General features: G+C 43.8%; 2 protein-coding genes across 8 annotated transcripts in view; one reads left to right on the top strand and one right to left on the bottom strand.

Moving 5' to 3' along the window:
• Window positions 1–13238, bottom strand: part of RBM10 (RNA binding motif protein 10) — a 29522-nt gene extending 16284 nt beyond the window's left edge. For 6 of the 7 annotated variants that reach the window (XM_060002462.1, XM_060002464.1, XM_060002465.1 and 3 more), the window contains exons 1-2: window positions 12804–13238; window positions 10811–10952 (exon numbers count right to left, since the gene is read on the bottom strand). In XM_060002462.1, coding sequence (XP_059858445.1) covers window positions 10811–10952; window positions 12804–13119 — 458 coding nt within the window. In that variant the 5' untranslated portion in view covers window positions 13120–13238. The remainder of the gene's footprint in view (window positions 1–10810; window positions 10953–12803) is intronic. The other variant, XM_060002466.1, reaches the window with a different exon arrangement.
• Window positions 13239–13381: 143 nt separating this feature from the next.
• On the top strand, window positions 13382–16102 carry NDUFB11 (NADH:ubiquinone oxidoreductase subunit B11). The gene is made up of 3 exons (XM_060002467.1): window positions 13382–14097; window positions 15596–15726; window positions 15881–16102. Exons 1-3 carry the CDS (start codon window positions 13891–13893, stop codon window positions 16005–16007), a joined length of 465 nt encoding a protein of 154 aa, XP_059858450.1. The 5' UTR covers window positions 13382–13890; the 3' UTR covers window positions 16008–16102.
• Window positions 16103–16379: the final 277 nt, after the last annotated feature.

A 16379-nucleotide genomic window follows, 5' to 3' on the forward strand; every position in this document is an offset into this window, starting at 1 on the left:
GCATGTGGGATCTTCCTGGACCAGGGCTCAAACCCGTGTCCCCTGCATTGGCAGGCGGATTCTTAACCACTGCACCACCAGCGAAGCCCCTGGCAGCTGTTTTGTTAAAATTTCTCCTACTGCAATAACTGTAAAATAATTATCTCAACATTGATTTAATGTGCATTTCTTTGATGATTTAAAAAATTACTAGACTGGCTTCCCTGGTGGCACAGTGTTTGAGAGTCCACCTGCTGATGCAGGGGATGCGAGTTCGTGCCCCGGTCTGGGAAGATCCCGCGTGCCGTGGAGCGGCTGGGCCCGTGAGCCATGGCCGCTGAGCCTGCGCGTCCAGAGCCTGTGCTCCGCAACGGGAGAGGCCACAACAGTGATAGGCCCGCGTACCGCAAAAAAAAAAAAAAATTACTAGACTGAGTTTTGGGAGATGAGGGAACCACCTGTTCGGTTCACTGCCCTATTCCCCAAAGCTTAGCTTAGTGCCTAATACTCAGCAGGTGCCCAATAATTATTCTTTGATAAAATAATGACTCTAAAGAGCACTGAGGAACCACTGGACCACCAGGAAACTCCCTCTAAAAGTATTCTAAAAGCAACCAATACATATCTACTTAAAACAAGACAAAAATGGACATCACCATAGACTACTACTAGCAGGATCCCAATCGTGGTCAGAAATGATACTAGAATATCCATTATCCACACCATTATTAACATTATTCTAAGATACTCGCTATTAAACAATTAAACAAAGGAAAAAAAAGATTAAGAGCTGGAAAGGAAAAGGTAAAATTACCATTACTTGTAGATGATATGAGGATGTATCTGCCTAAGCCTAAGAGAATCAACTGAGAACTGATTATAAATAATAAGATAAATCAGTAAAGATGCTGGGTTCAAAATTAATACACAGAAATAAATATTGTGCTTGTATTCAGAGAGCCACTGTTCAGAAATAGGAAGATCCCAAGGATCACTGCATCAAAAAGGTTAAATACCTAGACATGTGCAAGATCTTATGACTATACTTCACACATATAAGCCAGGATACATTTGAAATGGGTCAAAGATTTAAATGGAAGAAATGAAACCATAGAGGAAAAGAAGAATAAAACACGAGATAGTTTTTTGATAATCTTGAAATGGGGTAAACTATGACCCAAATCCAGAAGCCACAGAAGAAAAGACTATTAAATCTGACTACATAAAAATAAAACATTTCTGCTTGGAAAAAACAAAAACCGTCAAAAGCCAAGTCAAGACAAACAATAAACAGGGAAAAGATAAGGGATAAAGAAAAAGGGAACTGAATTCACAGAAAATAATACAGTTGACCTTTGAACAATGCAGGGGTTATGGGCACCGACCCTCTGCTCAGTTGAAAATCCGAGTATAACTTATAGTCAGGCCTCTGTATCTGTGGTTCCTCCACATGCTCAGATTCAACCATGGATCCTGTAGCATTGTAGTATTTACTATTGAAAAGAATCTGTGTATCAGTGGACCTATGCAGTTCAAACCTGTGTTTTTCAAGGGTCAACTGTACAGATGGTTTATATTTGAAAAGATGCTCTATCTCACTCATAATGAAAGATGAAAATTAAAACTATACTGGATAGGTCATTTTTATAACACTTAAAATTTATTTTTGTATATTTTTCCTAAATCATTTTTACTGTGATAAAATATATTTAACAAGAACTTTACCATTTTTTTAAATAAATTTTTTTATTTTTATTTATTTACTATTTTTGGCTGTGTTGGGTCTTCGTTGCTGCACGCGGGCTTTCTCTAGTTGTGGTGAGTGGGAGCTACTCTTCATTGCGGTGCACGGGCTTCTCTTGTAGCGGAGCGCAGGCTCTAGAGTGCGTGGGCTTCAGTAGATGTGGCATGTGGGCTCTAGAGCGCAGGCTCAGTAGTTGTGGGGCACAAGCTTAGCTGCTCCGCGGCATGTGGGATCTTCCCAGACCAGAGCTCGAACCCGTGTCCCCTGCATTGGCAGGCGGATTCTTAACCACTGCACCACCAGGGAGGCCCAAGGACTTTACCATTTTAAAGTATACAACTCAGTGGCACAAAGTACACTCAAAATGTTGTACAGTCATCACCACTATCTATTTCTAGAACCTTTTCATCACCCCAAACAGAAACTCTGTACTCTAATTAAACAATAATTCCCCACACCACCTGGCACTCTCTACTCTAGTTTCTGTCTCTATGAGTTTGCCTATTCTAGGTACCTCATAAAAGTGGACTCATATAACATTTGTCCCTTTGTGTCTGGCTTATCTCACTTAGCAGAATGTTTTCAAGGTTCAGGTTGTAGAATGCATCAGAATTTCATTTCTTTTTATGGCCATATATGTATGTATGGTATATGCTACATCTCTTGATGGACACCTGGGTTGTTTCCACCTACTGGTTGTTTTGGATATTGTGAATAATGCTGCTATGAACACTGGTGTACAAGTATCTGTTTGAGTCCCTGCTTTCAGTTCTTTTGGGTACACACCCAGGAGTGGAATTGCTGAATCCTATGGTAACTGATTTTTTGAGGAACTGCCAAACAGTGTTCCATAGCAGCTGTACCATTATACATTCCTACCAGCAATGCACAAAGCTTCCAATTTCTCCACATCCTCATTAACACTTGTTATTTTGCATTTTTCATGTGCTTATTGGCCAATTATACATCTTCTTTGGAGAAATGTCTATTCAAGTCTTTTGCCCATTTTTGAATTAGGTTTTTCTGTTGCTCTTGTAGGAGTTCTTTATATATCCTGGGTGTTAATCCCTTATCAGATATATGATTTGCAAACACATTCTCCCATTCTGTGGGATGTCTTTTCATTCTTTTGAATAGCATTCTTTGATGTATAAAAGTTTCTAATTTGATAAAGTCAAACTTATTTTTAAGAAATGATAATTTTGGGCTTCCCTGGTGGCGCAGTGGTTGAGAGTCCGCCTGCAGATGCAGGGGACACAGGTTCGTGCCCCAGTCCGGGAAGATCCCACATGCCGCGGAGCGGCTGGGCCCGTGAGCCACGGCCGCTGAGCCTGCGCATCCGGAGCCTGTGCTCCGCAATGGGAGAGGCCACAACAGTGAGAGGCCCGCGTACCACAAAAAAAAAAAAAAAAAAAAAAAGAAATGATAATTTTAGATTTACAGAAAAGTTCAAAGATAATACAATTCTCATATACTTTTCACCCAGTTTCTTCTAATGTGAAGAGAACCATGGTACATTTGCCAGAACTAAAAAGTTAACTAAACTGTAGACTTCATTAGCATTTCACCAGTTTTTCCACTACTATCCCCTTTCTGTTCCAGGATCTAATCCAAGATACCACATTGCATTTAGTCATCATGCCCCCTTAGTCTCCTCTGGCCTGTGAAAGTTTCCCAGTCTTGCCTTGTTTTTTTATGACCTTGACACAATTTTGAAGCATACTGGTCAGTTATGGTTTTTTGAAGAATACAATAGACGTGCCCTTCTGATCACATCAGATCTCAGGGGCATGCTATCAATGTGACTTACCACTGGTGACACTGAACTTGATCATCTGGTTATGGTGGGGTCTGCCTGGTTTCTCCGCTGTAAAGTTTCTTTTTCTCTTACACTCTATGCTTTAGAAGCGAGTCACTAAGATCAACCCACACTCAAGAGGAGGAAAATTAAGCTCTACTTCTTAGAGTGGGGAGTATCTACATATATTATTTGGAATTCTTCTGTAAGGAAGATCTGTGATCGAATGTTTTTAACTCAACAAACCTGCAGAAGTCCAAATGTTTGACAACAAACTGTTGGCAAGGCTGTATGGGAAATAGGCACTCTCATATTGGTAGTAGGAGTGAAAATGGAACGATCCTCATGGAGGAGAATTTGTCAATAGCTGGCAAAACTAAAAATCTATATACTCTCTGACCCCCAATTCTCCTTCTGGGAATTTAATGTACTGATACACTTGCACACATACAGAAACAGTACTCTCAATGCAACACTGTTTATAACAGCAAAGGACAAGAAACAACTTAGAGAAGAGTCAGGAAAATTCTGTTTAAAAAAAGACTAATGATGGAGAGAGGAACCCCACCAAATATTAAAACATATTATAAAGGTGGAGCAAATGAAACACAAATGGACAGATCCGGTAAAATCAGAGTTCATAGTACACAAACACACATATGGAAATTTAGAATCAGGCAAAGGTTGCAATTCAAATGAACAAGGAGAAAATGGATTAGTCAATAAATACTAGTTGTGATAACTGTCTAGCTCAGGAATTGGTAAACCACAGCCAGGGGGCCAAATTCAGTCACCTAAATAAAGTTTTCTTGAACACAGCTATACCTGTTCATTTACATATTGTCTGTGGTTGCTTTCCGCAGACTGGTTGTGACAGACTGTATGGTCTTCGATGCCAAAAAATATTTACTATCAGGTCCTTTACAGAAAAAGTTTGTTGACCTTTAAGAAAATAAAGTTGTTTATCTACCTCATTTCTTACACCAAGTAAATTCTAGATGGATCAAAAATTTAAGTCCCTGAATAGACACCTTAAAAATATTAGAAAGAAAATGTAAGAAAAAACTGATTACCTCAAGAATGGGGAAGACCTTTATAAGTAAGGCAAAACCCAGAAGTCATAAAATTTAAAAAAAAGATAAATCTGGCTTCATAAAAAATTTTAAATATCTAGAGTATAAAAAATACCATAAACAAATAAGCATGTGATAAAACAAATATGATAAAATGTTAATGGTAGAATCCAGTGGATGGATATAGAGGTGTTCACTGTAAAATTCTTTCAACTTTGCTGTATGCTTGAAATTTCATAATAAAATACTGGAAAACCCCCCAAAAGCTAAAAGGTAATTAACAAATGGGAAAAATAAAATGTTTCCAGACATTTCAGTTGGTTTGCAATTTTTCAAAATTGTTCATTCATTTATTCATTCAACAAATAGTAATGTAACATTTGCTATGTGTCAGGTGCTATTCTAGGTGCTGAGGATACTGCTGTGAACAAAATGAAGTCTCTGTCCTTGTGAGCTTGGCTTAGAACCCAAATTGTTTCCTTAATGATAAATGCCTAGACAAGAAGCAGCTGGTGTGAGAGATATGAGTATTTTTAAGGTTTTTGATATGAACAATGCTTTTCATTGTTGCTTAATGTAGGTATTCCTCGATATTTGGACTCTAGTTATCAGAATCTAAGAACTGAACAGATTTGGGGACTTCCCTGGTGGTGCAGTGGTTAAGAATCCACCTGTCAATGCAGGGGACACGGGTTTGAGCCCTGGTCCAGGAAGATCCCACATGCCGCAGAGCAACTAAGCCTATGCGCCACAACTACTAAGCCCGTGTGCCACAACTACTGAAGCCCGCGCACCTAGAGCCGGTGCTCCTCAACAAGAGAAGCCACTGCAATGAGAATCCTGCACACCGCAATGAAGAGTAGCCCCCGCTCGCCACAACTAGAGAAAGCCCCCGCACAGCAACAAAGACCCAACACAGCCAAAAAAACAAAAAACAAAATAAAAACCAAAACAACCGAATAGAGTTGAATAAATATTCAGATGAAATCCTTAACTGACACCCAGCATCTAAATCAAATAAATTTGGATACTGAACTCTTGCTATCTAAACTCAGGAAGGGAAAAGATTTAGATAGTAAGGGATACTTTTCATTGGCCACAGAGCACTTTGACTAAATACCTTCCAAAGGTAGTCCCCATTCATAATACATTTCTAGGAAGCTGGACTGAATCACAATATAAGAGGATCTCCACAAAATGAGTATATTTCTGGAAAACATAAAATGCCATAATTGGCAGAAGTATACAAAATGATAATCAAAAACCCAGGCCCCTTTAAAGGTGAGTTTTACCAAATTTTCAAGGGACAGATAAGTCTTTTATGAGTTCCTCCAATAAACAGAGAAATAGCAAAAGATGCCCAATTCATGTCATGAGGCCACCTTGATTCAATGCCAGATAAATACCAGAAAAGGAAATTATAGGACCCCATCACTGATGGACACAGATGCAAATATCCTAAATAAAACAATTATCTAATTAAATGTAACAGTGTTTTAAAAGTATACACATTATTTAAATAATTTTTCTTCCAAAAATTCATGAGTAAACATTAGAAAAACACAAATTGAGAAACATCTACGAAACAACCGACATGTACTCTTTAAACATCAAGTTCATAAAAGACAAAGATTGAATAACTATTCCAGATTAAACGAGACTAAAAAACAAAGTAGCTCAATGTGATGTGTGATCTTGGATTGGATACTGGATTAGGGAAAAACAGCTATAAAAGACATTTTTGGAAGAACTGATGACATCTGAATATAGACTTTAAGACAAAAGTATTGTATCAATGTTAAATTTCTTGATATTGATAAGCATCCTGTGATTATGAAAGAGAAAGCGGGACGAACATGCTGTAGTACTTACCGGTCATGTCTGCCACTAACTCAAATGAGTCAGAAAAAAATGTTATGTATAGAAAGTGGAGGAGGGGTAGAGGGAAGGAGAAGGAAGAGGGGAAGGGAGAGGGGAGGAGAAAAGGGAGAGGGGAGAAAAAAGAGGGGGAAGGAGGAAGGAGTAGGCTTGTAGGTAGGTAAAGCGAATGTGGCAAAATGTTTACAATTAGTGGTTCTGGGTAGAGGATTAAGGGAGTTTGTTGTACTTGCAATTTTTTTTTTGTAAATCTGAGGTTTTTTCAAAATGAGAAGTTATAAACATACACATACATACCATGATCAAGGAGGGTATATCTCAATAAATCAAGGATGCAATTGAATGCAATTTATGAAGTTGATGGACAAAAGGAGGGAAAAAAGCATGTAATTATGAAGTTCAATACTCATTTCTGTTCAGTCTTAGCAAACTAAAACTAGAGAATTTTCTTGATTTATTGAAGACTATATTCTAAAAGCCTACAGTACACATCACACTTGATGGCTAAACAAAAGGGGCTGCCTATCAGGCCTGGACTGACTGTCTGTCTGCAGATGTCCTTTATGGGAAAGAAAATAAACTATATTGTTTAAGCCATTATTCTTTGGATTTTCAGTTACAACCTACCAAAATGAATCTATACTTGTGACTCTTAACTAAAATGAATCTTAATCAGCATCACAGATACTATTTAACATGGTATCAAAAGTCCTGGTCAGTGCTATAAGTGAGGAAAAAGAAATAAGAAAAGCCAGGATTGGTTTGTATACAACATGGCTAACTACTTAGAAAGACCATCAAAGTCAACAATGAATGAGTAGAAATAACAATGGAACACAGCAGAGATAAGATAACTTAAAAAAACCAACAGCTTTCTTCTACCCCAGTAAACACCAGCTTGGAAAATAAAAAGACAAGATGCGAATAAAAACTACTGAAGCATCTAGGAATTACTTTAACAAACAATACACGACCAGATTAAACTTAAAAGCTTTTACACAGCAAAGAAAACTATCAACAAAACAAAACAACCGACTGAATGGAAGAAAATATTTGCAAATGATATGACCAATAAGGGGTTAATATCCAAAATATATAAACAGCTCATACAACTCAATATCAAACAAACAAACAGAAACAAACAAACCCAACTTAAAAATGGACAGAAGGGGCTTCCCTGGTGGCGCAGTGGTTGAGAGTCCACCTGCCGATGCAGGGGACATGGGTTCGTGCCCCGCAACGGGAGAGGCCCCAACAGTGAGAGGCCCGCGTACCGCAAAAAAAAAAAAGAAAAAAAGAAGACAGAATTTAATTATTGCAACAATGTTTCTTTCTCCAGCATAAGATTCCCTCTTGAATTCCACTTTTGCCTGTTGTCAGCAACATTCCGTTCAAAAGATATCAAGAGAGCTACTGCTTTTTGCAATTCAGACATAGCCTGTGCTCCGCAATGTGAGAGGCCACAACAGTGAGAGGCCTGCGTACCGCAAAAAAAAAAAAAAAGGGGACAGAAGACCTGATAGACATTTTTCCAAAGAAGACATACAGATGGCCAAGAGGCACATGAAAAGATGTTCAACATCGTTAATCATCAGAGAAATGCAAATTAAAACCACAATGAGGTATCACCTCACACCTGTCAGAATGGCTATCATCAAAAAGAACACTGACAACGAATGTTGGTGAGGATGTGGAGAAAAGGGGACCCTCGTACACTGTTGGTAGGAATGTAAACTGGTGCAGCGACTGTGGAAAACAGTATGAAGGCATCTCAAAAAACTAAAAACAGTCCACTCCTGGGTCTATATCTGAAAAAAATGCAAACACTAATTCAAAAAGATACATGTACCCCAATGTTCACAGCAGCATTATTTACAACTGCCAAGATATGGAAGCAACTTAAGTGTGCATCAACAGATAAATGGCTAAAGAACATGTGGTACATATATACAATGGAATACTACTCAGCCATAAAGAAGAATGAAATTTTGCCATTTGCAACATGGATGGACTTGGAGGGTATTAATGCTAAATGAAGTAAGTCAGAGAAAGATAAAATTCTGTATATCACTTATATGTGGAATCTAAAACTTAAAACAAAGTAATGACTATAACAAAACAGAAACAAATTCACAGATTAGAGAACTAGTGGTTACCAGTGGGGAAAAGGAAGAGGGGAGGGACAAGATAGGGGTAGGGCATTAAGAGGTACAAACTACTATGTATAAAATAAATAAGCTATAAGGATATATTGTACAACGTAGGGAATATAGCCAGTATTTTATAATAACTATGAATGGAATATATAATCTTTAAAAACTGTATCACTATGCTGCACACCTGAAACTTACATAATATTATACATCTACTATATATCAATTTTAAAAAAAGGAATACCAAAGACCTGTATTTTGGTTTATTCAGATTTTTATGTCCTTTAAACGAATTTTATAGATCTTTGTGACCTGTTTCAGAGGATGAGATGACTACTTACAAAGTAAGTATCTGGGGGGCTGTACTGGGAAAACTGCCCACTATATGGAGGAAAATAAAACCAGAACCTACATTATAACATATTCAAAAGTGGCCTCTAGATGGATTTAAAGATGTGAAAGCAAAAGGTAAAACTATAGAGTGAGAACAATCTTTGTGATCCAGAGATAGGAATAGAGAAGATTCTGAAAGGAGAGGTTATAGGACAAAAAGTGATGAATTTCAGCACACCAAAATTAAAAACAGGTATCCATCCTTGAGGGAATCATTAAGTAAAAGGCAGTAGGCACACCCCATGGTGTCTTTGGGACCAACTAGAAGCAAAGCACTAACATACACATGGCAATACAGACAGATCTTAAGAATGCAGGGCTGAGTAATACAAAGTCCAGGAAACAGAATGAAGACTGTAATACTCTGCCATTTGTGTAAATTGAAAACACACACACTCGAAACAACACTACATATTTTAGAAGGATACGTTTCAAACACAACAGAGCAGCTGCCTACAGCTATGGGTATTGGAAATAAAAAAGGAAAAAATAAATATGGCAAGAGAAGGTCTTGTACCAACCTATGATAGAAATGTACCTTGAACTGGAAAAGTATGATTAACTCAAACCTCTGCACTTGAGGTCCTTTAAAAGCCAAAAGAAAGCCAGTGGCTTTATTTGGTAATAAAGTCTGAGGCAAGTATCTTACCTACTCAAACTCAGAAACTGCCACAGAGCTCTTCCAGTGAATACCATCCAAAATCGAATGCCTTTCAAAAGACATTCTGAAATAAAGTCAAGGCTGAATAACACTAGAGGATGACCACACCTCAAGTTTGGGCTCATCACTTTTCAGAAACAAAATATTATAATTCTATATTTTTGAAAAGGTGGTGGTAGCAGAAACCCTTTGTAAGACATTAAAAAAATTATTTCCTCCCTGACTTTTCATAAATCTACTGACTCTTAATAGAGGCTCTCTGGGACAATTAGGTCTACTTTCCTATACAATCTTTAAAAGTCAGGAATAAATCATCTTCGTTAGAATCAAGCGAGGTGATCCACCCGTATGGGAAGGGTATGGCCCAGGATCTCTGTATTTCACCAAGTGTCCCAACTGTTTCTTGTTCGTACCAGAGTTTAAAAATAACTGTATAAGAGTGTCCCATTCCAAGACAAGTATCACAGCAACTTCAGCCCACCCTGTCCCTGAATCCTAAATCTTAAAAATGCAGTGCTGAGTAATACTATCTGACCTGGCTTGCCCCATACATTTTCTGGGCAAATTCCTGACTCTGAAGGCACCACTCCTCTTCATCCCTCAAACCCAAAGCTACAGCCCACACCTCTCTCCTGAGAATCCACAGCACTTACAACCCACCCACTGCCCATCTGTCATGCACCTCTGCCTCTCCTCCTGCAGTGGCTGTCCACACCTTGGTGAATGGCACCATATACCTATCTGGCTCATCCAAACTGGAAACCTAGGCATCAGTCTCCATTCCTCCCTTTCTCTGGATCCCTTCCCACTCTGCAACCAAACATGGCACCTATCAAGCTGTTTTGTAATGATCTGTAAACTGTGTGGTCTCCCTTGTGAGACCCTAAGTAAGGAGAAGGCTACAATCTTATTTGTCTCAATTCACCAATGCACTCCCAGAGCCTAGCACAGGTCCTGGCTCACAAGTGCCAAGGTAAATGTCTGCTGAAAAGAAACCAATTATCTGCTGTGCTGTTTTTTGTTGTTGTTGTTTTTTTCTGCACAAAAGCCCCCTCCTAGCACTTTCCTGGATCAACTCTCACACAGGGACAAGCCTAGATTTCTTGGCAAAGGTGGGAGCAGGTAACTCACCGTCTTTCATACTCCATGTCCTGATAGGGCCTGCGGGGGCTGCTGGGGCCCCTCCTCAGCCGCTGGCTCCGTTTCACTTCCCAGCCACCCCCACTGCTGCCACCATGATCTGCCAGCCTGGGTGATGCCTCCTGCAGGGACTCTGGAGAGAGCAGAAGGAAGAAAGGGGTCAAGGCAGTTGGGGCAGAGAGGGCCTCCTTGAGAAACGCTTATTGCGAAGGCTTTCTGCTGTCCCTGAGCCCAGCGACGCTGTTTCCCAACTCCTAGCGCTCCTGTGGACCAGAGCAGGAAGGCAGTCCCTATTTGGCCTGCTGCTTCGTTTCCCTACAAACGTGAGGCTAGAGCCGGCCGCCCTAGAAACAGCATGGCCTTCAGCAGACAGCATCTTGCAGAGACCCGGTGGTGCCACCAATTCTGTGATCAGGGCTTTGCCACCTGAGACTGGTAGACAAGTCAAGCCCGGAGCTACCTGCCCAGGGGGCTCTAAGTGCTGGATGACTTGTCTGAGATCAGGCACATTAGGCATGGAGGCGAGACTTCACAGCGGGAGTCCCAGGCACCCACCAGGCTTCTTCCATGAGCCCTCAGGTGCCATTTCATCCTCCCAAGAAGATGCTGGCTGCCCACTATGAGACAGCAGGAGACCACGAAAGGCTCAGGGGGTGAAGGGTAACTTGGCAATGAGACAGCTGCCGCCTCCCTAGGCTCCCGGCTAACACAGTTTTGGCCCTCACAGGGCAACTGGCTCAGCCCTGAGCCCTGTCTCTTATGCACAGCCAGGTCCCCCAAGGCGGCTCCCTCTCCAGGGCTCTGGGCCCAAGTTATTCAGAGGTAATAAGAAGCCCTTTCGGAGCCTGTTTTGAACCACTGTTACTCTGCTGGGACGGAAGGGCAGTCCCTTCCCGCAACCCTCAGGGCTGCGGTGAGAACGAAGGAAGGCCTGAAAGCCATGTGACCGGGCCAGGGGTCACCACGAAGTATCCCAGAATCTTCAGGCCCCACCCTCTAAACAAAAATCAGGCAAAGTCAGGCGTTAACAGCACCTGCCCAACACTAGGTTGCCACCACACCTTTCCTCCTTGTATACACTCACACCAATTTTCTCTTCCTCTTCAAGCCACAGGGAACCAGAGTTACCTGCTCCCAGATGGGTAAGAGAATCACAACCAGGGGCCCCAGTGGATGAGAGCCAGAGACAAAACCCTCAGTAGATCTGGCAAAGGGGCCAGAGTCATACACTGGTATCCAAAACAGATAGGGACCAAAGTCACAGACTCGAGCCCCAAATAACTACGGGCCAAAATCACAGACAGGAACTCACAATCAACACGGGCCATAATCACACACTGAGGCCCCCTTTCACAGGATGAGCGTCAGAGTAACAGATACGAAGCCCCCCCCCCAAAAAAAAAGACGGGGAAATAAGTCTTACACACGTTCCTTGCACTCCCCGCCCCCACCCAGTAAGTGGATTAGGGCCAATCGTAAGAAGACTTTCTATGGATAAGGACCCCTCCCCATGGATAAGGACCAGGGTTACAGACACACACTCCGAGGATAGAGACCCGAGTCATACCGACGTTCTCCCTCCTCCCCCACCCAAGAATAAGGACCAGAGCCACAAAACACTTCCCCATGGGTAGGTAAGTACCAAAGTCACACACGATTGCAGAGAGCACACTTCTATGAATAAAAAGCAAAGTCGCAGACACCCGCCTCCCACGGATAAAGTTCGGCGTCGCAGACACAGTGAGCCACAGTAGCCCACTCCCATTCGTCCCTCCCTTCCCCCAACCCGCGTGCACCCATCCAGTGTCCCAATCGCGCACGCGCCTCTGCTCTCTAAAGGAGAAAAACAAAAAACAAAAAGACACCCCCTCCCCGGCTCAGACCGTGCAAGCATCGATCGGTTCTTTGCGAAGCCCAGATCCGCCACCCGCAGTCCGCCCTCCCGCCTCCTCTACGCACCCCCTCCCCCACCCCGGCCCCTTACCTCCGCCCCCACGACCAGCGTCGACGCTCACCTTCTCGGCCCGGGCTGTCAAGGGAGGGCTCTCGGACATCACCTCGGCCCGCCGCCACCTCCTCCAACTCTCGCAGCTCAGCCGGAGCCGGTCCGCGCAGCTACCAAGTCCGAGGCTAGGGGCGGAAGGGCGGAGGAGGGGGGGAAGGGCGGAGATGGGAGGGAGGGGAGAAGCGCGAGGCGCGCTACCCTCTCCTGGAAACCCACTGCCGCCTACTCCCAGCCGGCCGCGATCACCAGCACAAAATGGCGACGACAAGACGGGAGCCGGCGCTTCAACCACCATCCACCTACTAAGGGAGCGCGCTCTGGCCTGCCCAGTCTATTGGTCGCCGTCCGCCGTCGGCCAGCCCCGGCTTGCTCTGATTGGCAAGTGTACGCCATTTCCCCGCTCCCCATGCAAACTCCCACAAGTCGAGAAAAGGAGCAGCAATTGGCCAATCCGGCGAGGCGCTTTTAAGAAAGGTTGGCTTCCGGGCTTCCCTGGTGGTGCAGTGGTTGGGAGTCCGCCTGCCGATGCAGGGGACGGGGGTTCGTGCCCCAGTCCGGGAAGATGCCACATGCTGCAGAGCGGCTGGGCCCGTGAGCCATGGCCGCTGAGCCTGCGCGTCCCGAGCTTGTGCTCCGCAACGGGAGAGGCCACAACAGTGAGAGGCCCGCGTACCGCAAAAAAAAAAAAAAAAAAAAAAAAAGATTGGCTTCCTTCTAAGATGAAAGAGCAACGGAAGCTCCGCCCTTCTCGCCAGAGGGCAAGGGAGCTCTCCGTGCGATTGGTTGGGAACGGAATTCACACGCGTGCTACCGCTTTATTTTCAAGGAAATTCCACAGCCTTTCGGTCAGAAATTCCATAGCCTGATCGAGAGGATAAGAAGATGGTTGCTTCCGTGAGGCCGTGACAGAGGGAGGGAAAGAGGACGCCTCGCCCTTTTGAAAACAAAATCTCGACTCGGGACCTATTGCGGTAGGGGCGGAGCGACAATTCTCGCGCTCGGACCAGCTGCAGCTGCGCAGTCACATTTCCGTCCCCGCCCCCGATAAACTGCAGAACGATCTGTCATGGTGGCCGGGATGTTAGGTTTGTGCGGCCGCCGCCTTTTGGCGGTGGCGGCGAGGCGAGGGCTCCCGGCTGCCCGTGTTCGCTGGGAATCCAGCTCCTCCAGGGCTGTGATCGTCCCGTCCGCTGTGGCGGGAAAGCGGCCGCCGGAACCGACTTTACGCTGGCAGGAGGACCCAGATCCCGAGGACGAAAACCTCTACGAGAAGGTGAGAGGGAGGGGATACGGGACGCCGGAAGGGTCAATCGGAGACCGGCGGATGGGCGCCATAGAGGACGTTCTTAGTCGGCTGAAGATTGCGCAGCCGGCGAAATCCTCGAAGATTTGGGAATTTTGCCTAGCTTGTTTTCCTCCTTTGTCCCCTGATCACCTTCGGGTTCAGGGCCAGAGGCGAGATTGGCCTTATTTTGCAGACAGATATCAACCCTGAAGTGGACAGTGCTCAAAACACGTTTGAAGCAATATAACAACAGTAATACTAAACACTGATATAGTGCTTGCTCAGGTGTTTGAAACACTTTACATATATTAACTCATTTAATCCTCATAACAACCTTATTTCGAGGTAGGTAGTATTAGTGTACCCATTCTACAGATGAGGAAGCTGAAGCATAAAGATGTTAAGTGACTTGTCTAAGCTCACATAACTGAATGTGTGGTGGAGCCAGGTCTGCTGTGCTATACCGATATCAGAGACTGAAATCAGAACGCCTGAGTTGGAATACAGGCAGTGACCTTGGGCAAGTAGCTAAACCCCTTGGTGCCTCAATTTCTATGTAAGATGGGGAAAGTGTTAGGACACCTTCTAAAAAAATAAAATACTACAGTACACCTGCCTCGTGTAATTAAATGAATCAAAATGCTCAAAACAGCAGGTGGCACTTAGTAAGTACTCACCATTAGAAGGTGTTAATTATTCTTGCCACTTTCCACTTCACTGGGATATTGTGCAGTTTGTGCTTGTGAAAAGGCCTGGCATATAATAGGTACTTCATTAATACTAATCTCTGGTTGAGGGGCTGTGATATATAGGATGCTTATTCATTTATTCATTCATTCTGTAACTATGTATTGAGGGCCTGCTGTAATGCCAGGTTAAGTTCAGGGTGCTAGGGATTCAGCAGTATGGAAATCAGATAAAGCCCCTGCTTTCACAGAGCTTACGTGGTAGTGGAGAATACTGAAAATAAACATGTACAATGTTAGAAAACAGTAATATAGAGTATGTAATCAATAACATAAGATGATGTGATCAGAGGATTTGGAGGATATGCTACTTTGGTAAACTAGTAAATGCTAGAAAGTTAAGCAAGGTAAGAGGATGGAGAGTGACTTGGGGGTAGGGAGTTAATAGGTTGAGCCATTTTTGACCTGTAAAAATGGCAATTTTCTGTAGTTCAACTTAATAGATAAGGTGACTAGGGAGTGCCTCCTAAGGGGAGTGATGATGAAGCCAAAACCTTGAATGAGGAGACAGATCCAGCCATGACTAGATCTGGGGGAAAGGCTTTCCAGGCGGAGGGAACAGCAGGTGCAAAGGCCCTGTGGTGGGAAGGAGCTTGACAAGTCCTAAGAATAGAGAGGAATTTAGGGAGGGAGGGGAGATTGGTCCAAGGTGAAATTGGAGACCAGGTTATGCAGCGCCAGCATAAGGCTTTGTGGAGCAGCAGGAAGCCCTCATTGACCTCTTCTTCTCTTTGCCATAGAACCCAGACTCCCACGGTTATGACAGGGACCCTGCTGTGGACCTCTGGAACATGCGGGTCGTCTTCTTCTTTGGCTTCTCCATCATCTTGGTCCTTGGCAGCACCTTTGTGGCTTATCTGCCTGACTACAGGTGCATGGGGTGTCAAAGAGAGTGGGACGGGTCGGGGCAGAAGCAGGGGTGGAGATTGAAGGAGACTGCCAGAAATCCTGTCCTTGGGGAGCTAAGATGGGGATTGGTGTCCATTGAAGCTCCCTCACGTCTACCCTCACGCTGCTGCCTCCAGGATGCAGGAGTGGGCCCGCCGGGAAGCTGAGAGGCTTGTAAAATACCGAGAGGCCAATGGCCTCCCCATCATGGACTCCAACTGCTTCGACCCCAGCAAGATCCAGCTGCCAGAGGATGAGGACTGACCGGTTACTGAAAGGGGCTTAAGAAGCACCACCTTCTCCACCCCTTGTCTGCCATTCTGCCCTCTCTTCAGAGCACCTAATTAAAGGGACTGAAACTGTGACTGGCTGGTGTTGCTTTTGTTGTAAGGGGGATGTGGGAGTGGGATGTCAGGCTTTAAAAGCCTTTTCTGGGTATTCTGGTTATCTGTTGCCATGTGACAAACACCCTAAAACTCAGTGGCTTAAAACGACAATTTACTATTACCTTTCATGGTCCTGTGGTTGACCAGGCTCAACTAGATGGTCCTTCTTGGGGTGTTGGGTGGCTTGGGCTGGAATCATCTGGAGGCTCAACTGGGCTGGACATCCAAGATGACTTCTGTATTCCCATGT

The sequence above is a fragment of the Delphinus delphis genome, chromosome X, assembly GCF_949987515.2.
Source record: "Delphinus delphis chromosome X, mDelDel1.2, whole genome shotgun sequence".
Classification (NCBI taxonomy): Eukaryota; Metazoa; Chordata; class Mammalia; order Artiodactyla; family Delphinidae; genus Delphinus; species Delphinus delphis.